This window comes from Spodoptera frugiperda, chromosome 30, assembly GCF_023101765.2.
Source record: "Spodoptera frugiperda isolate SF20-4 chromosome 30, AGI-APGP_CSIRO_Sfru_2.0, whole genome shotgun sequence".
NCBI lineage: Eukaryota > Metazoa > Arthropoda > Insecta > Lepidoptera > Noctuidae > Spodoptera > Spodoptera frugiperda.
In genome coordinates this window covers 986,151-1,011,449 of record NC_064241.1, presented here as the reverse complement: position 1 = coordinate 1,011,449, position 25,299 = coordinate 986,151, and the positions used below count along the sequence as shown (strand labels likewise).

Sequence of the window (25,299 nt, the reverse complement as noted above, 5' to 3'; positions counted from 1 at the left end):
TCTTGTTTATAACTTTCGAACGTACCTTAGAGGGGCGTAATAAAACAATCCGCCATTTTGTCCCTATGACAATTTAGGATTTTAATAGTTTGAAACCTGTATAAATCTAATTAATCTTTACCCAAAAGTGATAATCCGGAAACTGTGCAGTGTTTATAAAAACTGTGATATTTGTGTCTCCAGTTATTTTTGTTTACGTTTCATCTTGACGTTTTATAGTTGACCGATTTTGACGTCGATTAGAAGAGAGCTCTAGATAAATCAAAATGGGCACAAGAGAGGACGAATACGATTATTTGTTTAAAGGTAACGTTATTTCTAATCTGGAGTGTATATCTTAATGCTCCTGTTAATATCTTAGGGGAGATATTTGATTTCGAAATGGAACTTTTCAAAACCATTGTTTCATCTCTGAATGACGTAGGAAAAAAGTGATTGATATGATTTTCCTCTTGGTTTTGTATTATAATAGTCTTAATATTGTGTTTTAGAAGTTGTAAGTGTAATTAACTGTATGTTTTAATGTGATTCTGCTTGGAAACAAGTAAGTTAGTAACTCATCAGCTGATTGAGTCACATCGATCGATTTCTCGTAAAATTTAGGTATTCGGTGAGTCACCTTCCAGCTCACGTATGATCTAATCATTAACTGTTACGATTCTAACAGAAAAATGTTGATACAAACATGTATTTCATGTAAAACAAGCATATGATAATGTTTGCAATTTTTCTTTGTTCCAGTTGTCCTAATAGGTGATTCTGGAGTCGGTAAAAGCAGTCTCCTATCACGTTTCACTAGAAATGAATTTAACTTAGAGTCTAAATCCACAATTGGTGTGGAATTTGCAACAAGAAGTATAGAGGTAAATATTTTTTTATTGTTTATGTATCACAGCTTATGTTAATTGGATGCTAATATTCCAGTCTTACTAGACAGTATTCCCTTTGTGTTTTCATTCTTATTCTCTGAATATTTACAAGTTTTTTTGAAGAAAACTATTTTCTATGGTGTTTATTTGGTATAGTAGTAGTTAACAGACAGGAGACAAAGAATTTTGATACATTACTTAAATTCTTTTAGTTATCATTAATGTAAGAATTTTATCATGGATACTTATCATCTCATATTGGAAAATATTTATGGGAATATTCATGACACATTTTTATTACATTGTCATATAACTTGGCACTATGACATATTGTTAAAGTTTTATCTAGAATTTTACTATACATATTATGTACCTAATGCTACAATAATTGTAACAATAGCACATTGATTTCCTACTCTTTGTCACCAATGACAAAATACAATTTAGTAGGTAATTTTATTTTGTGTATTATAATAATATGATAAAGTTTTTTAAATATGAGAGAACAGATTTATAGCTGCATTCTACTAATTACACAAAAGTATAGAAAATTCATAGAGTTTTAATTCTAATTAACCACTTAAACTTCTATGGAATGGAAAATATGGTATTCTTTTAGATGCTCACTTTAACATCTGAAAAAAAGCTGTTTAAACCAACATTAATTTAATGTTGTTACAATAAGATAAATGTTTGCTTTTAGATTTGTCATCTAATACACAAAATAAACAGTTAAATTATTCGTTCACACAGTAAAAAATGGTAGCCATTGTTCATTACTTCACCCACAAGTGAATTTAACAACAATGATAATATCTTGACTTTCTAACTTCACTGAGTTTGTTTATGATGGGAGATAACTAAATAGAGAGGCATTCTGAATAAAAAAATAATAAAGATCTCGGTGGTAACATTTTTGCAAGACTATTCGTCTATTTTGTGTTTTTACTTTCAATATAGTGCATTCTTCTCTGTGTTTAAATTTATTTTATTTTGCCTGATCAATGGAGCATTATTTTTACTAGTTTCTCAAACTTTTTAATTATAAACTGTAACATTTCTGTTGGCTAAGCAATCATTGAAAAATATTGCTAATGTAGCCTAAATTCATTATTGCAAATTGACAGCTTGTTTTGCAATAGAATATCAATAAATATAATGTTACTCAAATAAGTAAGACATCAATCATTATAAATTATTATTATAACAAATAAAAAAGATCATCCATCATTAAATTTTATTGTTGATCAAAGTCAAAACCTGTTACTTAATAAAATTTCAATATCAGTTTAAAATATTAGCAGTAGCTCTTTAAATAGTTAAAGTAATCAAATTATTGTAATTGAATCACTTGTTAATCAAATGTAATCTCATGGCCCAATTATGTTCAATTGATTGTATTTAATTTGAATTGGATTTCATCAGATAACAGAAACTATTGTACTGTTACTATAGGGGAGAGATTTAAATAGATAATAAATGTGGGAATTTTATCCCCTAATCCCCAAAAAAAGGACTGCCATCTAACTGATGTCATTTATAGATTGGATGGGAAAAATAAATTTCCCAATATTGGAATAAATATGGAAACTATGCTTTTAATTTTGTAGCATCCTTCCCTACTTCAAAATAAATTGAACAATAAGTGGCTTTCCTGTTGTATTAAAAAAGGAATATTAGAATCTATGTGAATCATTGTTCAGTCAGTATACATATTTTTAATTAATAGGGATTTTATATTATTTAACATATTGATGAGTGTTACTTTTTGAGTTTCTAGCTTGTTCTTTTTCATGGGATATTTAGTTATATTTTTATGATGTTCACTACCAAACGATATTTGTGGCTTTCCAGCATTACCATACCATACAATACCATAGGATATTGTATCGAAAATTAATCAGGCATATTACTTATCAGTATTTATTGGTCATAATTTGAATATTTGAAGTAGCAACATAATGTGTATCTAGTTATCTACTATTTAAAATATTTGAACATAATCGTTTTGTGTGTTATCAGCTGATAGTATGGGTTGGTGATCAATGCACATTGCCTTGTTCTATTGCTTATCATGTCTGTATGCATTTATTTATGATAAGACAATGCTATTAAATAATAATTACTTTTTTGGATAATGAGGTAACAGGATACTTTAGCTTTTCATATTTTAAATCTGTTTAGGTAAGTAGGGCTTAGTGTTAGCATAAGACAGCATGAATAATTATTCTTCTTCAATACATTTCGACTTTATTAAAAAGCGATAAAGTTTGATGAAAGTTAGACAGATAGGAATAGGAGGACCGGTTCACTTCTACACAAAAACAACTTTATAATCACAGATTTGGAACTAAACAGTTAAAACTTAAACAGGTGATGGCACCACACTATCTAAAACATAGGTTCAACATGTATCAGGTACATGACTTTCAATGCTAAATGTATAACTCCCACAATTACTTCCAAATCGGTTGATCGCAAACAATCTGCATCCAACAGGGCTTATTAGGTCCTTTAAATTCCGCAACAAATACATTTGACTTAGCTTTTTGTAAAAGTCCATAACTGTATACCATAGGTAGAGTAAGTAGTTGTGACGTTCTTAAATCAATAACCTCCTTAGGTACCTAACTACCTATAATCGGCTTAGCACACGTCGTCTCAAAGGTCAAAGATTTATTCCTATTACATGGAACTGTCAGGTTTACTTTGTACGTTGATCCTTTAGTTCTTCACTATGTCTTTACAAAGAGAGACTTTGTGGCAAAAGATTCACTCCTTATCAATTTTACTGTTCATTTGTTACTAAGAATGGTACTAATGGTAAAGGATTTTCATAGGAATACCTGTAATAGTTAACTAAAAATCTCTGTTTACTCACGTACATTAATGGAGGGAAGCTCTACTAGTTGCGACTCATAGTGGGACTCTTCATCATCAGTAGCATGTGCAGACGCGGCGACCGCACAGCCTACTGCCTTTTAGTATGTCTCACCATAGTTAAAATATAGCAAACCTGTCATAGTACCAATGTAAATTTTTAAAGTGACATTTTACCTCATTGCATGGAACAATGGCCAAAATATCAGTAGCTCACCAGCTGACAACAAACAGTAACCCTTCGTAGACCAATTAACAGCCATAACATCATTTCTTTTCTACATAACCAACCGAAATAACGTAAGATTACCCAGTCTGCTTTACATATTATTATTTCAAACGTCGATTTCTATTTTTATCACAGTCGAAAGTGAAATGCGCAGATAGAGATACCTTGTCTGTTCTTTGAAAATTACCTTCGTGCAACTAATGTAGATCGTTCATATCATAACTTATTCATAAAACTGTTCGCAATCACGGTTGTTATACTGCGTTCAATAAAATGTAATAAAGCAATAATCTGAAATCAACCTTTATAAAATCCAACTGGTTTGCATTGTAGAATACATTGTTTTAGGTATAATGTAACATGGGTAACTACAGACCTTCCTCAAATTGATTTTCAAACTTAATTACAAAATAATAATGTTCAAAATTGATAACTGAAGAATTAAAAACATATGCGATATTGTCGAGTGTTTGCTTTGACTCATATTTGATTAAACCTCCGTATTTACTCAGTTACGTCAATGAATCACTACACGAGCTAAGAAAGAATTCATCTACAACGCCAGTGTTAGCGTCATAATGAAATTTTATTGTAATCTACTGTAAATTATATATAAAAGTTTAATAATAAAATTAGAACAACTGCGATAGTTAGGACGGCAATTTTCCATTCCAGGTAAAACAAAGAAATTTTGTGTTCCAAAAATTATATTCTAATGTTATTTACCACAATAGAATTAATTACGCACACAACTCAAGTTGATAATTATTTTATTCTATGAACTAGAATACGTCCGCCCACTTTTCACCACCCATAGTTAAGCATATTATTAGCCCAAATAAATTATGAGCAACTTGGGTGAGCCTTCATTTTTATAAAACGAAAACTAATTAGTTTAACAAAACGTTAAATGAGAATTGTAAGGAAATTAATAATAGAAACTCCATACCTACAACGAATGCCAAAAATCCTTCAGAATAAGGATTGATGGTTTATTAATTTCGGTCAAAATGTTACATTACATTATTACAATAAGTAACTATCTATTCATATTTGACTAGAATTGCCTTTCAATACAAAATATTGGTTCTCCTACACGGAAATATAACAAATTCGGTCTCCTACTAAAGAATTTAATAAGCATTGTGTTTACACAGCTTCCGTATAACGGTGCACTTCTCAAAATGGTTTGTTGTTCCTGCAGCAGGACAGTCGTAGTCATAGAGGCGTGACGTCATACGCCAACACATGTACAATTATTGTACATACGGTATACATCGGTATACCAGTGACCCCATGCGATGAACCGTTAGGCAGACTGCGCTATTGATCGTATTTAACCAATGTGATTTATTATTTGGTCTTACAAAAAGAACCCGCAGAATTCATAGCTAGCATATAATAGACTTGGCGGTATAATAAGCCGAGGTTCTGGGTTTGGGAATTATTAAAAGCAAGGTCTCGTATGAACCTGACTTTTGTAGTTATACCTAAGCAGTGAGCAACCACTTCACTTCTTTATCCTTCAAGCTCTATTGTTCAATTTGGTTTCCATTTAGTACTTAGAGAGTCTTGTAATCTAGTGATTAAATCTAATCTAACTAATGATTAGGTATCGTATCGACGGCCAAAGGTTCCCGTAATCAATGCTTGGACACACAAAATAACTGTCAATACAAATAAACAAAGTTTTCTAAAGCTAAACTGAAACTGAATTGTAATGTAATATGGACTATTTCAGGAGTGAAAGTAAAATTGATATTATCTAAGATCAATTTACAGACTGCTTAAAAAATAAATGCTAGGAAAAAATCTGCAGTCTCAAAGATATAGTATGGTCTATCAGACACTGAACAGCTAAGTTTGGTATATTTTCGATATTTCTAACTTTCACAGTAAAAATTAATGACGTCCATAATCATGAGAGCCTTCACCTCCAGAGATAAAAAGGTTATTAATGTTTCAAAAATAACGCTCTATAAAGAAAGTAAATAGTCCGTAGTAACAAAGGGTCGGCTAGCGGTTCGGTCGGCGGCCACGTCGCGAGGGGTAACGACCTCCCCTAACGCTTCTTTTGTTACAAACAAACACATGTAGTTTATGTATTAGGAAAATACTTGTAAAGAAAACGGTAACAAGAAATCATTCGTACCGCTTCACTATGTTAATGGCGCCTTTGTTATAGTTAATTGGTTCCACTAATTAGAACCTTTAACCCACTACTAAAGGTTTCAATTAACAAGTTACTTTTGTTACTAATTTGCAAGATTGTTAATTAAAGTTGTAGTTGACCTACAACTTAATATTTGTTAATAGGTCCTGGCGTACCAGATTACTCCCTTTAGGGAGGTAGTGCTCATGAAATAATCGTTATATTGAGCACACAAGTATAAACATAAAATTCTATTACCAATTTTCATGGCAATTTATTTATTTTACTCCAACTATAAGTGATGTTTTTATAGTTATAGCAGTAATAACAGTATTTTTATATTGTCCCCAGGTGGACGGTAAAACCATAAAAGCCCAGATATGGGATACGGCCGGGCAGGAGCGGTACCGCGCGATCACGTCGGCGTACTACCGCGGTGCGGTGGGCGCGCTGCTCGTCTACGACATAGCCAAGCATCTGTCCTACGAGAACGTCGAGCGATGGTTGCGCGAACTCCGCGATCACGCTGATCAGAATATATTGATCATGCTTGTCGGTAACAAGAGCGATCTTAGGCACCTCAGGTAAGGCCATTATTTTTTCAGATTACAATAGATTTTTGTTATTGTTTTTTCTCTCTTTCCTATCTATTTGATAGTGATGATGCCTTCATGACGGTATTTCTCACAGATAATCGTATTGCTCACGTCACAAGTATGAATGAGACAGTATACAGTATTAAGATAAATGGAATATAAGACCTTGCGTGAAGGCAGACTTCAACTACGAGATGTTCCAAAATTGTGACTCGAAACATATTTAGACTCAAGCTTGCCCGAAAGTCGAGAATACTTATTGTTTTCTGTATTTTTAAATATGTTTGTCAACCTTCCACAGATCCATCCCAACAGAAGAAGCGAAGGCATTTGCAGAAAGGAACGGTCTTAGTTTTATTGAAACATCCGCTCTCGACTCAACTAACGTCGAGCCTGCATTCCAGAACATTCTAACTGGTAATTACACTTCGTTAACTCATATTTCCCACTTAATTAAACACGGGTATGTTAAATGTAAGGGAATCGTGGAATTTGTTTGAAGGGCTTTTTATAGACAGCGCGGTTGTCAGAATGGCTAGGCAAAAGCAACAAGCTATGGCATTTTCCAATATTTGTAAAATCTGCATATTATTATACCTAATTTTTCATTTGCATTATTTAGTTTACAAATGAGCGAAACGTAGATAAAAAGTCGTATCAAAAAATTCATTTGAATTTGTTGTATTTATGTACGAAATACAATATTATTTTTATCTAAAACCTGTTATCCATATATGGAAACTGTCAACATAACACCAAACAGTTACACGGTGGATGAAATCGATATAAGTCAACGTCCGTCCGTCAGTTTGGGGCGTCGTTACACCGTCGGTCCGTCACCTTCTATATTTAGACCTCTCTGCCACGCAATTACAATGTCAACTATTTTGGGGTCATTTCACTCGATGCGGTAGTAAGGTCAAATGATAAATGATATGTCAGCTCTGTTGTTTTGCTGATACGGACAAAGGAAATATGTTCCATATAGTTATAGTATTTGATTTCGATAGCATTGTATTTTGAATGCTAAAAAAAAGGATTTTATCGTTTTTATGTTATGAGTTTTAAATTCGTTATTTATTTATGTCTAAATGTATTAGATAGCACCAATCTATTATGATCAAAGAAACTCTACTCCAAATACCAACAAGTCGCCTGAAAACATAATAAAAAAGAAATTAGATATTGTTTGCAGTCGATAATGGAGTGCCTAAATGATAAATGATAAATGATAAATGATATTTATTTCTGTAAATAGATTATAAAATAACACTTTTACACGTCAATATTTCAAATAGCTAGATGAGGCCGGCATTTCCTATCCGACTACTCTGAGAAGAAATGCCGAAACAAACTCAGAGGTCATAGTCTCTTTTAAAGTCCAGACAAAATCAATTAAAGATGTCGGAGAACCGTGCAAGTTTATTCTGTAGTGGTCTTTTGAGGAAAGAACCACAGCAGTTTGAGCGGACCTGTTCAGATGGCAGCACGCATGTGTCAGTTTACAATGAGCTCAGCTGACGGCTGTTGCTGAATGATCCGACGAACAATACCTACCAAAAGAACATTTGGGTAGGCCACACAAATGCTCACACTGTCAGAACATAATTAACTAAAAGTGAAATGACTAGGCAAACTCTCGCACGGTCCTCAAACTAACAATTTTAAAAATAATATGATAAAAATAAAAATAAAAAATATCGAATGATATTAATGTATATCATGTCAAATTGTATAAAAATGTAACTTGTGTTACAAACATGTCAACATGACCTGTGTGGACATTATAGCGGCTCACTCCCAAGCCTGACTATCATCTAAGTAGTCTTTAATTTTATAAAAAGCTTTACTATACAGTTTTTCTTTAATAACATTTTTAAATTTATTCAGGCTCAAACTTTGAATATCGCTGGGAATTTTATTGTAAAAGCGTATGCATTGACATCTGAACGAACCACTTATTTTCTTAAGTCTAGTAGTGGGAACAATATATTTGTTTTTATTTCTAGTGTTTATATTATGTATATCACAATACTTTTTGAATAAATTAATGTTTTTGTGAGCATACACTACATTTCCATAAATGTATTGAGAAGGAACAGTCAATATATTAATTTCTTTAAATAATTCCCTAAGAGAGTGCCTCGGACTAAGATTATAAATTGATCGAATGGCTCTTTTCTGCAGCACAAAGACAGACTGAATGTCAGCAGCATTTCCCCACAGGAGGATACCATATGACATGATACTATGAAAATAACTAAAGTATACTAATCGCGCTGTATTTACATCGGTCAAATTTCTAATTTTTTTAACGGCATATGCTGCAGAGCTGAGTCTTTTCGACAACTTATCTACGTGTGGAGCCCACTGTAGCTTAGCGTCCAGAGTTATACCTAAAAAGACAGTTGAATCTACAGGGTCCAACTCCTCGCCCTTGATTAGCACGCTGGTTTTCACATGTCTAACATTTGGTGTTGTGAATTTAATGCATTTAGTTTTTGATTCATTAAGTAATAAATTATTGGCACTAAACCAGCGTACTATTTTTGAGAGAGCACTATTTACATGATCACTGACTAATTGTCCACGTCCACACCTAGTTGGCCTCATTGAAGTTTATAATATCTCAACACTCCACCAGACGTTTCCTCGTCTTGTAAAATATTGCTGTAAGGAAATGACCTGCAAATCTGAATATTAAGACTTACGAGCACGACTGTGCGTGTAAATGAGATGCTTTATCTTAGTTTGCTTATAACATGCTATGGCGTATACAAAACAAATCCACTAATAAAATAAATGTAACATACATTTCACAATTCAATGGTTATGTTTTTAACCTAACTCTATCAACAGTCGTACTTGCGACCACTCGAAAAACAAGGCAGCAATATCTGAAGAAAATAATTTATCTATATCCATGAAATTAATAAATTTTGTGTATATTCCAGAAATCTACAGGATCGTATCTCAGAAGCAGATGCGCGACCCGCCGGAGGGCGACGTGATCCGGCCCGACGCCGAGCCCACGGACGTGCGGCCCTCGCACACCGACAACGTGCGCAAGCAGTGCTGCCAGTAGTCGCCTCAACTGTTGTTAGTATCTAAACAATATTATCCTTACACCATCATCATAATTTTTATCACCTTTTTCCATCCACTGCTAGACTTAAGGCGAGGTCAAAATAAATGCAACGACGTATAACAGAATTCACTATAATAATATGACATATTCGCAAATGGATCACCTGATGGTAAGCAATTAGTGTAGCCCATGTATATGTACACCTACAATAGAGACTATACAGTACTTTGGAGGATTTACCGGCTTTACCGGCCTTTATTAATTAGTGTCCGCTATAAACTTCACTCACACAGCGAAATACAACGCAAGCATTGTGTCACGCCAGTTTTTTGTAAGGCCAAGGTATCACTCCGGTCTAGCCGGCCCATTGGTACTGAAGCATAGCGCTCCCTCATTTAACCTCTAGTCTACGGGTATGACACAATAGGAAAGACGTTGTACGTCGCGCATATCTGCACTCTACGGGTTTAGATACACACCTCACAATAATAATGAACGAATGTTTAATATAAACTTTTATTTTTCAGAATGTCCAGTTTACGTCGTCGGAGCCGGAAAGAGAGATGCGGCTGAAGATAGAAATGCAATCATTACGAATCATTCCCAGACAATGGTGTTTACCAACATAATAACTAGGTTGCCGGTGCAGAAGTATACTGCCTCTCACTCAAGATGAAATCTTTTACCCATGAAATACGCCATACATTGTCTATGGCCTGACATATATTTCAATCTGGCAACACTAACACAAAACGGTTAAGAGTGGCTCATGTAGATAGCTTTGTGTAATTATTGATATTTAGTGTCTGAACGAATAAAGTTAAAAAATATATAATAATTATTGTAACGTGAAGAGACGATTCAATATAACACAATTTAGTAAAGGAACCATGCTTCTATATAGAAAGCACCCGAGTTTATTAATTTTGGCGCTAGACACACTATACCTGTGTAATTTATACCTGAATTTATCTTTTTTATTTAGGGGTAAACCATATTTTTCGTTAGTAGATAATTCATGTTATATGCTATTTATTTAGTAAAATAAATAAAATGATGAAAAGTTACTAAAACCGTTATAATTTATATATTTTTTCCATAGTATTAGGCGAAAATTCCTATGAAAATGAGCAATAATTGGGCGGGTAAACTGAATTCGCGTAAAGTTCACTGTTTAATAGCACACAAATCATAGCTTCATAATTTAAAGTACGTCTAATTGTTTTGTAATACACTAGCTGGTAGTTTTTACTAAGTAACGAGATAGCTTTTTTAAAAAGGGAATCCTTTTTTCTTTTACGAATACGTGCCTTCTATGGAAACGGCGTGACATGTACATTTTATTGAAGCTTTTATTGTTTATTTTTGCGTCATGTTGAAGTTATTGTTTCGGGCTGGTCGCGGGGCGCGGCCTACCGGTTCACTGTTGGAGATGGGTGCCCGCACTGCCCGCCACTAGTCTGTAAGCACGCTTGATGTTCGCTATCTCATTGGGATATATTATTGTTACTAACTGCCCTCGATTCGCTCTAGGAACACGATACTCAGTCACTGTGTTCCCGGCCCCGTGCCATTACTAGTTGGTCAGCGAATGTCTAAACATCGGCACTAAAGCCTCTGGCTGTTTATTTCTCAAGAGAGGATGCGGTGTTTGTTGTATCTAAGAAATATGTTATTGTATTATGGTCTTCAATATGCATGATTATTTTTTTAGTGCCTACCTGTAATTACTTTATTAAAGACAAAGATAATAAAATATAATGTAAATTTCTTTGCGTTTTCTTTGCTTACTCGCAGATTTTAAACCATGGTTGATGTTTTACAGCAATTTTTTAATAAGTTGAAGGTGTTTACACCTTTCGATGCTAGGTGTGTCATCGTCTATTTGTCTCACTTTTGCTCCTAATTCTAAACCGATATGAAAGCGGTATTTTCTTATAAGGAGTGATCTCTAATAAGCAGACGTATCTCGTGTTGGGACGCTACAAGCGATCTGCGTTTTAATAGTAATGTCCAAAGTCTGTTTTGTTTATTCGTATAAGTAATTTAGTACAGTAAGAATATTTACTGTATTTATGGAGTTAGTTGGTTTCCAGAATAAGAATGGATAATATTGTATTAAGTTAATAATGTGATATTATAAAGGGTAATACCGAACGACGCTTGGAAATTAAAAGTAAGAAAGAAAAATCGTTCAAGTCTAAAAAGATCCTTTAATTTGTTATGAGAACAACATTTAAAAATCTCATCACAAGTAAACCATTTACCTTCCTGTCTACCGAATTTCGTCATCCGAATAATTGGGCTCTCACGCCTATCTTCACAGCATGGCAGCAGGTATTATTATTATCTAACAAAATCTTAGATTACGTATACAACAATACTTATGTCGTGTTCAAAAATTACACCGAAATGTACTTTATTGCATAAAGCTGCACACTCGACCAAATTAAAAAGTCACAATGACTGTCAAATTGTGTTTTGTTCCCGCTCAATTTGACGTTATCAAGTGGCTTTTGAATTTGGTCGGGTATAAAGGCTAATAACATTGAGTCAAGGCTAGCCGGTTTTCCTATTTATTTGTCATCGACAGTGCCGCAGTTATTATCTACATTGAACACGGAGAGCACGATTGGTAAGAGATAAACTTATTTACAGATACATTTATAAATTAATAAGTTAAAATAACTACCGGTAACGAACTACAGGCTAGTTGTTTGTTTAGTTTTTGTTGTTAACTTTAGATTATGTATGACTGATTCAATGCCGGTAAGCCGACGCCGGCGCCATAATAACAGTATCGACTTGTGTAGGTAGGTGTTTAAAACTACGCCCACTAAGTAACTAGGTACTTACTTAACTATAAAAATTGAGAATTGAATATTTAATTAAGTACCTATAATTGAACCAATTTATACATTTAGTTAAGTTTTAGTGGTACTAAGTGAGTACCTGTAGTGTACTTAGTTTGATGGTACAGCTTAACTTTAACAAATTCTACTGTCCTGGTTAAAAATCGAAACTTGTTAATAAATCAATTAATAAAATAGTCTCTCAAACCAAAACATCAGCGTTGTGTATTTGCTACAAGCTTACTGTTGATGATAAGATAACTTCACAAAATACAATGTCATAATGAGATTTCTGACAAACATTAGGTACTCCTACACATATTCAAAATAAATATCTATTCATTTTATATACACTTACATGACTAATAACGCTAGTTACTTACCTTCAAGGTCCTCAATCAGTTACTTAAGTAAGTGCTTAAATAAAAGGTGGAACTAATTATATAGAATAGAGTCAGGCGTTACTTTGCAGAAATCCATGCTACACTAACAATACAATATTTTTTTAGGTTTTATTCCGCTTGTACCTAAATGTATTTTCAGCAAGCAGTCTGCAGCACTACCCTACCGCGCGCAATTAAAAATGTATTGTATTATTAGTGTTGGTGGAACTAAATTCCAAAAGCTAAGATATTTCTTAAATTAATGATTACTTAACCCAGTTCTTAGCAATTGTTTTTGAAAGAAAATCTATACTAAAGAATAGTTTAAGTATCCGGAGCTACGGACGACGTAACAGGTTACCGGGGCTCCGGCTCAAAGCAGGAGAAGGAACGGGGTGGTTTTTTTCTAGTGAGTAAGAGTCTGAGAGAAGTAATTGGATAATTTTACCCCAGATAAAAAGAAATAAATGTACCTAAGAATTGAAATGTCTCTAAATACGTTAGTTAAAAACGTATTTTTCTTCCACAGATATAAAATGGCTTTAGCTCTATACTACACTGCTGGCTCCGCCCCGTGCCGACTGGTCCTGCTGGTCGCTGCAGCCCTCAACATCCAGCTAGACTTGAACCCCGTCGACTTGAGAGCAGGAGAGCAATTTAATCCGAACTTTTTGAAGGTAGTATTTTTATTACATACACCTAGTATCTCCTACGTACCTAGTGGGCTAGTCTAGTTAGACCACAAGTAAAAGGTGAGCGGTCTGCTCACCACATGATCAAAATTGATCGTATAAAACTATCATTGTACTAAGTCAACTAGGCTCTAATTGACTTCACTTTTAGTGTTGAGTGGCTGGGCAACTGGCTGCTGCGTAACGTGTTGCGAGTTCAACTGCCGCACGGAACTATTCTCTGTGTGATCTACAAATAATGTTCTTATGAATCCAGGGAAAATGAAGGGGCCGCGATTTAAAAATAATAAAACCTATGTTTCTTTGTTTTACAGCTGAACCCTCAACACACTGTGCCAACCCTCGTTGATGGCGACTTCTCACTCTGGGAGTCTCGTGCCATCAGCAGATACTTGATCTCCAAATACGGCAAAGACAACAACAGCCTGTACCCGAGCGATCCTCAGACGAGGGCTGTAGTTGATCAGAGGTTGGACTTCGATTTGGGCACCTTGTATCCAAGATTTGGAGGATATTTCGTGAGTATCTATTTTCTAGTATGAAAGAGTACATAGGTATCTGTCTAGGAATTAAGCCAAAATTACAAAAAAATATGCATCATGCCTAATTCCTTGTCCTTTGGTAAGGTGCCCCGAGGCTCTTTTGGGCTTCTGGCATATATTTTCGACCTTAATATGAAGAACCTTCCTACCAGACCATTACCAGAGAGTCATAATTATTCACACTGCTTAAAATATTGGGTAATGTGCCTATATCCGTTCCATTGTTTGTCAATGAAACATCAAAAACCCAAAAGAATAGCTGAATGTGGCTATCTACCTAGTTAATAACTAAAATTTCGACATTTCTACAGTATCCACAAATCTTCGGTGGGGCGAAACCTGATGCTGCTCTTCTGAAGAAATTGGAGGAAGCTCTAGTGTTCCTGAACACTTTCCTAGAGGGCCACACATACGCTGTTGGGGACAAGTTGACCTTGGCTGACCTCAGTCTTGTGGCTACAGTGTCCACGATTGACGCCACCGAAATCGTCAGCTTGGATAAATACCCTAATGTTCAGAAGTAAGTTATTGACTGTACCTTTCTATGAGGTAAGGCAGCAAACGCCCAGTCACCCACCACACTAGCCCCAGGGGTTACAAGTGCATTGCAACCTTTTGGGGAAATTGGGTCTCTGGTCCGGTAACCTTACTAACTGCCGTAATCAGAGTCACCAAGTCCTTAGTAATTGTTTTCGGAACATAATCGTTTAAGTAATCATTAAATGTCTCTAAGTACAGCAGCAACTCTGCTAAGCACAACTCAAGCGTAGTTTCTCCTCGGATCGAGTTGGCCCTTTTGTGCTGAAGCATGGTCTACCATGTGATAAGTAACTATAACCACCCACTTGTTTACTTTAACCTCTAATAACAACTTCCTCTATCATCGTCCTTGCAACCAAGTAACTAAGTTCATTTACGATTTTTGGTCTTACTTTTATTATTATTTTTTTCTCTCTGCAGGTGGTTCGAACTGGTAAAAACAACGGCACCTGGATATGAAAAGGCCAACCAGGCTGGTATCGATGAATTCAAAGCTCTTCTAGCTTCATTCAAAGCAAAAACTGAGTTGTAAGTTTCTCAATAATAATAAGTAAACTTTGCATTTATTTATAAAAAATGTAATACTGCTTGTTTTTTTATACATTTTTACAAAACATTATAGTTTCAGCATCGATTTCATTCTAAGCGCCTACGAATATTTTACATAAAGCGACTGAAACTGTTATAATACTATTGTATTGTACTCAAAATAAAACACAGAAAAATATATTTTAAACTTTTATTTGTGCCTTATAACCTAAACTTAAATAAATCAGAATGTAAAACGGTGTAACTTGAAAAAACAACATTTTGTGAAAGTGACAGCATTTGTGCTGTGTAGAGAAATAGGAGAGCTCCATTCATTTATCCAAAAATTGGACGCAAATATTCCAAATCCATGGCAAGATTGGACAATGGAAGCCAAATAGAGTGCAAACATTTTTTAATTTGGTGTTCTTTTTCTGGATGAACGAAGGCCCAATAAGGGCCCAGTTTATTTTCCAATTGAGCACTTATTGCACCTTCGTCCATTATTGTCATCTGCATAAAGGAATGGAGTGAACTTCTTGTGTAAACTCCAGTTACTTCTTCATCATGCTGTTGACGAGACCCTTGAAGGCATCCAGGCCTTTCTCGTTAGCCTCCAAGTAGCCGGGCGCTGAGGTCTTCACTGTTTCATACCATCTGTAAATGTGAAAAAGTTTATTAACAGATGTTCTGACTCCTTAAAATCCTTCGAAACAGATTCCTGAACTGTGAAAGTGTTTCTTTGGAAATAGTTTTAGTCTTTACCTCTTAATGTTAGGGTATTTCTTGAAGTCTACATCGGAAGCTTCGAAGCTAGACACGCTGGCGACGAGACTGAGGTCAGCGAGGGTCAGGGTGGGACCAGCACAGAACTTCTGTCCTTCGAGGAATGTGTTCAGGAGCTGCAGAGCGTCTTCGATCTTGGCCAGCTTGTCTTTGTCAGCGGGGGCGCCACCGAACACTTGTGGGTACTGCGGAAAAGAGATTGAATTAGTTTCACGAAAATTAGTATTTTGTAAGTCCTTGTATAGATTGATTTAACTTCGTTAAAAATTATAGTCTAGAAGTCACTAAATATTGACTTCTTTGAGGAATAAACTATGTTACACATGATTTTTTGTGCATAAGATAAACGTAACACGCAATTTTTGCCAGTTCTATTTTCAGTTCCGTATTACAGTGGGCGAGTCTATTTGCATAAACCATTTACAGTTCTGAGATCCGTGCCGAGATAAAGAATTTCTTTACTTGATCCGGAAATGTAACCCACGATCGTTAGCTTAATGGTCACGTTTGCAACCTTTCGATTAATAATTCGTAAAAGCTTGCTATTAATAGATATAGGAAAGAATGTTGTATAAAATGAATTTAATACTTACTATAACGTTATTTAGTAAACTAGTCATATATAGCGGGCTATACCTAGCGGGTTTACTAGGAGATCCGGCTCAAAAAACAAGAGTAAGAACGAGGTGATTTTTAAGACATTAAGAGTCTGACACTTCCTTTCACCTCGCTTAAGGCGAGAGAAGTCATTAGACGATTTTCCCTTCTTAAAAAAGCCAGATTATACTTACGAAGTAATCAGCAAATCTCTGGTACAGAGTGCCGATGTCGAAGTACAGGCGCTGGTCGACCAGGGCCCTGGCTTTGGGTTCCTCAGGGTACAGGCTGCTGCCCTTGCCGTATTTGTTCACCAAGTATGTGATGATGGCGCGCGACTCCCAGATTGAGAAGCCATCGTCCACCAGGGTGGGCACTGTGTGTTGAGGGTTGAGCTGTGGAGACAAAAAGTATTTTATTTCATTAACCGTCAATTTAGGTTTTTTATTGAATTAGAGGGCGGTAAACGAGTATAGTAGACGGATAACCTAATGGTAAGCAATCGGCGTCGCCCTTGAACACTGAACACCAGAGGCATTACAAACAGGTATACTACCTACGTTGCCAGCAACGTACTTCGGGATTTGAGAATCGCGTCCTCTGGTAACCTTGATTGAGGTCAAACGCACTCAAATTTACGTTAAAAAAGACCTCACACATATGCAGGCATTTTTAAATGATTAATTTATATAAAACCGCCGCATCATATATTTCCCCAGTGCTTAAAAAGCAGTCATTATTATCTGTAATTTCCCCGAAATAGAATCTCCAATTTGGAGATAATTTACCTGTTTCTTTTATAGTATTTTGTAACTTTTTCTCAAAAACTTGTCTGGCTAACCGGCTTAGAATTATAACTAACTATAGTAGGTAGTCTCAATCAGTGCGCATTCCTGTTTCAACATCGTCATTAGGAACGTTTCGACTGAAACCGGTTTCATTTCGTCGAACAAGGTACCTGCGCGAGTGGCAGGTGATCGCGGTTTCGCGAGATATTATTTAATATCTGCTTTATTGTATCTCTACCTATATCTATTCAGACGATTTTTAGATACGTGGGTTTTAAATTATTAATTAAGCTGTGTCAGTTTTACGATATTCAAAGATGCCATCTACTTATCTGTTTTTAATGACATCTTTACCTGTATAATTTTTAAACCCAAAGCAAGACTAGCTACAGTTTATTCTTGCTGGATTGATAAACCATTGTCAATTCTTTTATTTGCTCCAAATACAGATCCTTATGTATAGTCCGGAAAAAAATGACAAAAACAAATACAAATAGCCAAAACTAAAACATAATACCTAATACAATATTCATCATAAGCCCATTACGAATCGCCTAGTGGAAACAAACGCCGTCCTCATAAAAGTTCAAAGACCTCAAATTCCTACAGTAATATTACATCACGAACTGTCTAGTTCGACCTTCAACTGCTCATAAGGTATTATCCACCCTAGTGTTCAGGATTTAGAGTTGAAAATTATTTGTTATGGCTATGTTAGATTTGTACTTCGATAGGAAATGCTGGCCAAGTGCCATGGGTTCCTAGCATTCTGTATTGGATTGGGAAACTAGTGACGGCGAGTGAATGAGAATTTGAAATCGTTACTTTGTACTCGTACTCACTAGACTTAAGACACTCTAGACTTTTGACGTGCAGCCTACTTTTAGAATAAAGCTGACCTGAACCTGTGACGTTATGTTTAACAGCCGTACCACGCCGTACTCAGAACAGTCACACATCTAGCTTCACTGACGGACAGACTGACAGACTATTGTTTTTTTTTTAATTTATTTTTTAAAAAACGTTGCCCCACGTTATGACTTTCTCCTGTGTCGTGGGTGCGTTTACAAACATACAAGTTCACATACACATGCCACTTCTTTCTTTGCTGACGTTTCAAAAGTATTACGGTTTAATTGGAATAAATGATTTGACTTTTGTTCAGCCAGTACAGTCTGTCTTATTACCCGACTACGGCAAAAAAGGAAGGTTACGTTTTTTATTTAATTAAAACAAACATCTTAACCGCCACCTAATTGTCAATTAGTAAATATTTAAGGAAAAAGGAAAATACTTGTAATTGTTCTGAGTATTTGTTACTTGGTCAATTAACGTGTCAGGTTTTCCTGGACGATATCGTAACGGCATTAAAGATTGAATAAACAACAGTGTCATAACAGTTACTACTAATTATTATTGTATGTAGGTAAACAAATAGCCGCTGTAGGTAGGTTCATAACCTCATGGCTCATACACACCAATTACCAACACAATAATGTTTTAATGATTAGAATCGTCATCAACCGTGATCAGGCCATGAAGTTATTATATGTGGTATTGAAACTAAAGTCAGAAAACAACATGCGACTGAGCTCAAATTTAAGCAAAGAATTCAACTACTTTTCGGATATCGTCATTCCATCTAAGTAGAGGGTGCCTTTATTCTGCCCTACACCATGTTTACCTAGACGTCATCTCTACTCAAAAATATACCTACATACGTCTACACTGACAAGGCTGACAGACATCGGTTCTAAGACAAACCTATGTTATTTTTGTAAAGATACAGGAGCAAACTTTTTATCGATCACCATCAACACTACTTTTTAAATCATAGTCGCCACTTCAGAAGAATCCCTGCTGTCATCGGTTCCCTTTCTCCCACAAATGTTCTTCTTACACTACCTTGATATATTCTGGCTTGAGGTGTTCTCCATGGTGCAGATCCACTAGTTTAAGGTTCAGGTTCAGGTTGAGGGCCTTGGCGGTGAGGAGCACGGCGCGGCAGGGAGCGGAGCCAGGCACGTAGTATAGATCGATGGGCATTGTGCTGCGGAAGGAGAATATTCGGTTAATATAAGTTTTTGACTGCCAATAGAAAACTGTTGAAGGCAAATCCTCCGCTAACGTCGGTCACCGGTGACCCGACGCGTTCAATGTGTTAATATAAGTTAGTCACTAACACTAGTATTAGAACTTGAAACGGGATATCATCCGTGATCATGGCGCTTGTAACAGTGCCGAAATATCGGAAACGCATAGCATAAACATAATCCCGTTTCAAGACTGATGACTGTTGATGAAGCGAAAGAAGTGTGTAAGAAGGCGTTCCATTGTCTCTGCCTACCCCCATGGGCGACAGACGTAAGGTTATGTATGTATGTATATGGACAATAATGGTCTCCAAAACGATTTGTGTTACAGCGGATAATTTCAATAGAGATCAGCTAATCAGGTACCTACAGCCAAAGACAGAGATAGTGAAGTGCACAAGTGCGTGCGCAAACACAGAGGCTAGTCTGTTGTTGGTAATACGGCATAGTTCCAGCCTCTGTGTATTTTGAACTCTGCGATAATTTGCCTGACTCGGAAATCGAGACCCTTTGACCTTTGTTCCGCAGTCGCAGTTACGATCTTTAGGGCGAGCCTACTCATGGAGATAAAATATCGAAACAGTACCTTTCATTCCTAGGTTCTAACAACAGTAGGAACAGTTCTAACAAGCTGCTTACAACGTCGACGTCGTTTTCTGATAGTCTCCGCATATTCTGATTCTAAAAGTTCCAAAGTTATTATAGATATTCATCAATTTTCTTGCCTTTTTTCTAGCAGACTCTGAACTGTTATTACTTGATATGCCAAATATTATGGCTATTTTTTTTTCTCTGACTATTGGTTTTAGGGTCTTCCGTTTATTTTAAGAACTTAACGGTAAAAAACGTCGGCTAAAAACCCAAGGACGTTGAATAATGGTCAATTTCTTTTTCAACGTCCTTGAGTAGGAACACGTAAGAGCAATAATAAAAAACATTTATTTTAGTAACATGTAAACATTCAACTTGCTTTTATCAAAAATTATGAAACCGAAAAAAATAACAGATTGATGAGCAAGGACGTTAATCCACGTCTTTAGATTGATGGATAAAATATTGTCATAATAATCCTTTTTTTAATTAAAGACGAGTGTTTTCCACATGTCTATAGGTACCTAGTGATGCATGCATATCAAATAATAAATATTAAGAAACAGATAGGTGCCTTATCTGTTGGTATATTGATTATGTGGAGAGCACCATATAGATTGATACATAAACATAGGTAGGTACTTCGTACTTGAGAGTGTGTGAGTGTGTAGATATATTTGATTAAATCTACCAATATTGGGTATGTGGTTAAGTTCAGACGCACGATATGAAGTGTAAATTACATTGTATCTACCTGATGTCATATTGCTATTTTTATTATTATATTGTTAGTTACTTTTCTTCTCCTATTTGTCAGATTTAGAACTACAGTGTGAACCGGTACTTACCTAACTTTTCAGTAGGTAAAGTACATACCTGTAGCAATATTTGCTTAGACGTTCAAAAGTGCCTTCCCGGTCTATTTGAAATAAATAATTTTGACTTTGGCTTTGACTTTAGCTAGACTCAATTAGAAACTATGTTTAAGAACCTGAAGTCAAATATAGCTTCTTTTTTCATTAAAACTCAAGAACGGCAGGCCTGATTTTCATGATTCCATGCCTTGTAGCATTTATCTTCAAAATTCTTCCTAGCTTCTGTAGCACGTAACCACGAAGTCACGTAGCACCCAATGACAAATACTACAACCATTAACAATTAAATGAAAGTAACAGACACAGAGAATGGATAGCCAAACAATGGTCACACTGCGTATAATTGACTGGTGCGACAAAAGGGAAGGTCACTCGATGAGGAATGACTGTTACCTATGCAATGTATTAATTGAAAAAAGCTTTTAAGGTCAAACGGAAAATTGGTTAAAAGATTAAGTTGTAAAAAAATAAACAAACCATTATTTAGTTTCGGTTTTTAGGGTGTGACTCATTCACAGTTTAAATTAATTGAACTAAATTAATTACTATGTAGCTTATATACACGACGCGGCGATTGTCGCGGAATGTTGCTCATGAATATGCCTCTAGCATGGCTTGAAACTAGTCGAGTTCCTTGTCAAACAGTAGGTATACATGAGTAAGCCGATAACATAATAATTAATTTAGTATGTCTCACGAGAGTTATAAATAGAACTAAGTAATGAAATAAATGTTTAAGTTTACTGTTAATCACAATTTCGTACTTCAACAACTTTCTTTCGCCATTTAGGTACCACAGAAACTGCCTAGCAGCACGATATAAGTATAATTAGGTAATACCTAGGTATATAACCTTTTAATGTATATGCCTGAAAACTGAACCAAATAGCCTTGTATTACTGCACAACTGTAGATAAGAATCTACGTATTTTTACCTGATTGGATACTGGCTAGGGCCTAGCCGCTAGGCTAATGAGTTAAATAATTACATGTATGTACGTACAACTTAGTATCGATATTATTTATTTGCCATTGTTTTCAGTTTCAGTGGGCAAATTAGTACCTACATACGTCGTGTACGATACTAAGACATACTTTTTATGGACATATTATGTTTATATACCCCATTCATTCATTCCTATCACCCCCATGGGAGATAGGAATGAAGATGAAGTTATGTATGTATGTATGTATGTATGTTTAAATGACTAATCTTAACACTTCTGCTTAACCCAATTTTATCTTTGTTAAATAAGTTCCATAACTATGCAGGATGTATATTATGTACTTAAGTTATTAACCGGTTTTTTCCATAGTGGAGTTGAATAAAAAACGCCCTCTGACTCCGACAGTCGGCAAGTTGGCCACAACTAGCTAACTCTATGACCTTGCATAGCCAGTCAAGTTGTGCTTAATGAGCTACCTACTTAATGGAAACTTACAATCAGTGTATAAACAAAGTATCATGATTAATTCGTTGAAAGTTAATTGAATTCGATAGTTAACACTAACTTAGGTGAGTCTGAGTACCTTTTTTTTTTTGAGGGGGAAAATCATCCAATGACTTCTCCCGCCTTGGGTGAGGCGAGAGGGAGTGTCAGACTCTTACTGACTAAAAACCACCCCGTTCCTTCTCCTGCTTTGAGCCGGAGCCCCGGTAACCTTTTACGTTGTCCGCAGCTGTCTGAGTACCTAGGTTACCAAATCAGCTTCTCGAATTTGTACCTAGGTACTTCACACTACGTTAACTGTTTCTTATCAGAAACAGCCTAAACCTAAAGTCCTAATTCTGGATGACATATTAAAAATGTATTTTTGGTATAGAAAAAAAAACATCAGTTATATTAAGGTAGCTATTGGGGGGGGGGGAACATTTTTGGATATCTAATGACTTCCCTCACCTTGGGCGAGGTCAAAGGGAGTGTCAGAATCTTACTGACTAAAAACCAACCCGTTCCTACACCTGCTTTTCGAGCCGGAGCCCCGGTAACTCGCTAGGCAATCCGCAGCTCCGGATCAATCGTAGGTTACTAAGTAGATAATGATTCAACGTTTTTTATTAATTCAGTCTTAACAATGTTTATGTTGTTTTACGCAAATAACTTCAACGTAGTATTACACAGCAAAAAATAATCGTTTACATAATATGTGGCTAAGATAAACGCAGACGACTGTTCAGATGAGATCACTTCTTCATCAAGCAAGTTAGGTAGGTACCTACCTAGTTGATAATGTTTTAATATATGAATTTTGTAATCAAATCCCTTTAACCGTCTGTGTGGCATATATGAGACACATATTTCCGTGTCCCTGCCGCTCATGTTGTATTGCTGCGACATAGAACATGTTATGCATGTTTTATGCGCTAGAAGCACAGTAATTGATATTTAACTGGGCGGTTAAAGGCTTAATGCAATACAAAACATGGAGACACCTATTCAGAACAGTATGACCCGACAATTGTTGTTGTGAAAAATACTATAATTCCATCGTTGCCGTGCCTAACTAAAATATGGTAGATATTTATGTAGGTACCTAACGAAACTAACACAGGAATCTTAAAATATTATGTCTGTGCTAACTAATTATTCTTCTAATTCTTATAAATAATTAATTTATACATTCTTCTTATACTTTTAGTTGTTTAAGTATTAAGAATTTAAATGCTAATTTGAAAGAATTATCGCATTAACAAAAACATGCTTATAAATTCAGATGCATATCAAACATTTAACTTTTCTACAAAAACTTGTTGACTTACTGACTAAATTTTTACTATTATGAACATACCTAATTAGGTATATTTCTTTATTATTGAACCACTACTCAACTTCAAACCGGCACAATTTTAAAACAAAATCGAAACCGATCGGGAAAACCCATAAGTAAAGTTACATCATATTGGTCATGTAAAAAGCGCGTAGGAAACAAAAAAGTATGGAATTTGCTTTGAGGTGTATAAAAAAATAACGCTTGGTACCTACTACCTAGTTACCTACATAAGTAGGTATGTAATACCCTTGAACATAACAGAAATAGTACGGGGTTTCGTTAAATTAAATTGAATGACAACTTCAAGTTATGTTAATAACTTTGATTCGTACTATAATTAAAATGTTAAATCGTAGGTATCTATGTGGTAGGTACCTAAAAGAGATAGGTACCTACTATAGAAATATTGAATAAGGTAAATCGTAGGTACCTACTACATAGAATACTAAGTTACGTACCTATAGACAGAGGAGTCTGTCTACCCCTTTAAGAAATTAAAGGCAAAGCAAACAAAACCATTAAATATCCCCCAGTGGTAAAACAAACCAAGGTATTTATTTCAAAAAAGAAAATAAATTACTTTATATCTACAGATAGCACAAAGTTAAGTGCAGTTTAAATAAATTCTACACGATTAAAATTCTAAACAAATAGTAGATAGATACCAGGTACCAACATAGGTACGTGTATCGTTAGCATAGCAACTAGAATGCTTTCATTTATCACGATTTAAAAGCACTTTCTCAATACTACACTTGTTTACCATAAGTAAAATAACGTGGGAAGTCGTTTAAACTAATTGAACTAGTTTACTTTTTGCCTTTCACTGCATTTAAGCAATACATAGTCCCAATAACTGCTGTTTGCGTGTAGGCCGTAAGCGGCATGAAAATATTTTGTAAAAAATTAATTTAAAAAAAGAAATTTGTAATTGTTTTATTGCGTGCATTCAAAATTAGAATAAGTTTCAAATGCTTTTAATAGATTTATCGCACGAATGTTACTTGCAACAAAATTAAAAAAAAACATGGAACATCTTTTTATTTAGTTAATTGGTTAAAACTTAAAATAATTCTACATAATTGTTTCAATACAATTACCCTACGGCTAGTCATAGCCTGACTAAATTAAAGATGTCTGCCGTATAATTTCAAATATCCGCCACAACACAAAAATAATAGAGTAACAAAAAAAAACACTTACGTTTTTTTTTAAACTATGATTTTGACAAGAAACACAGCGCGTGCAGCCGGTACGGGAGTATGGGAGTGAATAACTGCGAGAGGAGGGAGGTCAACTGTTATATAGCAGCTTCGAATGCATGACGCATGTCGAGGACAAAACACCCAGATCTCCCTCCAACCAATGGGATATTATATCATTTCAAATTGACCACAGTTTTACAACACAATGACTTGGCAGAAAAAAAGTGATTCAGATTTTAAT

General features: G+C 35.3%; 3 protein-coding genes across 5 annotated transcripts in view; 2 read left to right on the top strand and 1 right to left on the bottom strand.

Annotated features, from left to right (window-relative positions):
• The first annotated feature begins 13 nt into the window (after positions 1-13).
• Positions 14-11,584, top strand: LOC118269787 (ras-related protein Rab-11A). Its single transcript, XM_035585099.2, has 6 exons — positions 14-306; positions 742-863; positions 6,482-6,714; positions 7,028-7,143; positions 9,681-9,825; positions 10,342-11,584. Exons 1-5 carry the CDS (start codon positions 267-269, stop codon positions 9,809-9,811), a joined length of 642 nt encoding a protein of 213 aa, XP_035440992.1. The 5' UTR covers positions 14-266; the 3' UTR covers positions 9,812-9,825; positions 10,342-11,584.
• Positions 11,585-12,286: 702 nt separating this feature from the next.
• LOC118269545 (glutathione S-transferase 1) lies at positions 12,287-15,547 on the top strand. Its single transcript, XM_035584687.2, has 5 exons — positions 12,287-12,449; positions 13,579-13,726; positions 14,056-14,259; positions 14,595-14,803; positions 15,244-15,547. Exons 2-5 carry the CDS (start codon positions 13,586-13,588, stop codon positions 15,353-15,355), a joined length of 666 nt encoding a protein of 221 aa, XP_035440580.2. The 5' UTR covers positions 12,287-12,449; positions 13,579-13,585; the 3' UTR covers positions 15,356-15,547.
• Position 15,548: 1 nt separating this feature from the next.
• Positions 15,549-25,299, bottom strand: part of LOC118269546 (glutathione S-transferase 1) — a 278,820-nt gene continuing 269,069 nt past the window's right edge. For 2 of the 3 annotated variants that reach the window (XM_050706990.1, XM_050706991.1), the window contains exons 2-5: positions 19,428-19,572; positions 16,929-17,129; positions 16,117-16,322; positions 15,549-16,008 (exon numbers count right to left, since the gene is read on the bottom strand). In XM_050706990.1, the coding sequence (XP_050562947.1) occupies positions 15,906-16,008; positions 16,117-16,322; positions 16,929-17,129; positions 19,428-19,568 (651 nt within the window). In that variant the 5' untranslated portion in view covers positions 19,569-19,572 and the 3' untranslated portion in view covers positions 15,549-15,905. Of the gene's footprint in view, positions 16,009-16,116; positions 16,323-16,928; positions 17,130-19,427; positions 19,573-25,056; positions 25,225-25,299 lie in introns of those variants that run through there. The other variant, XM_050706989.1, reaches the window with a different exon arrangement.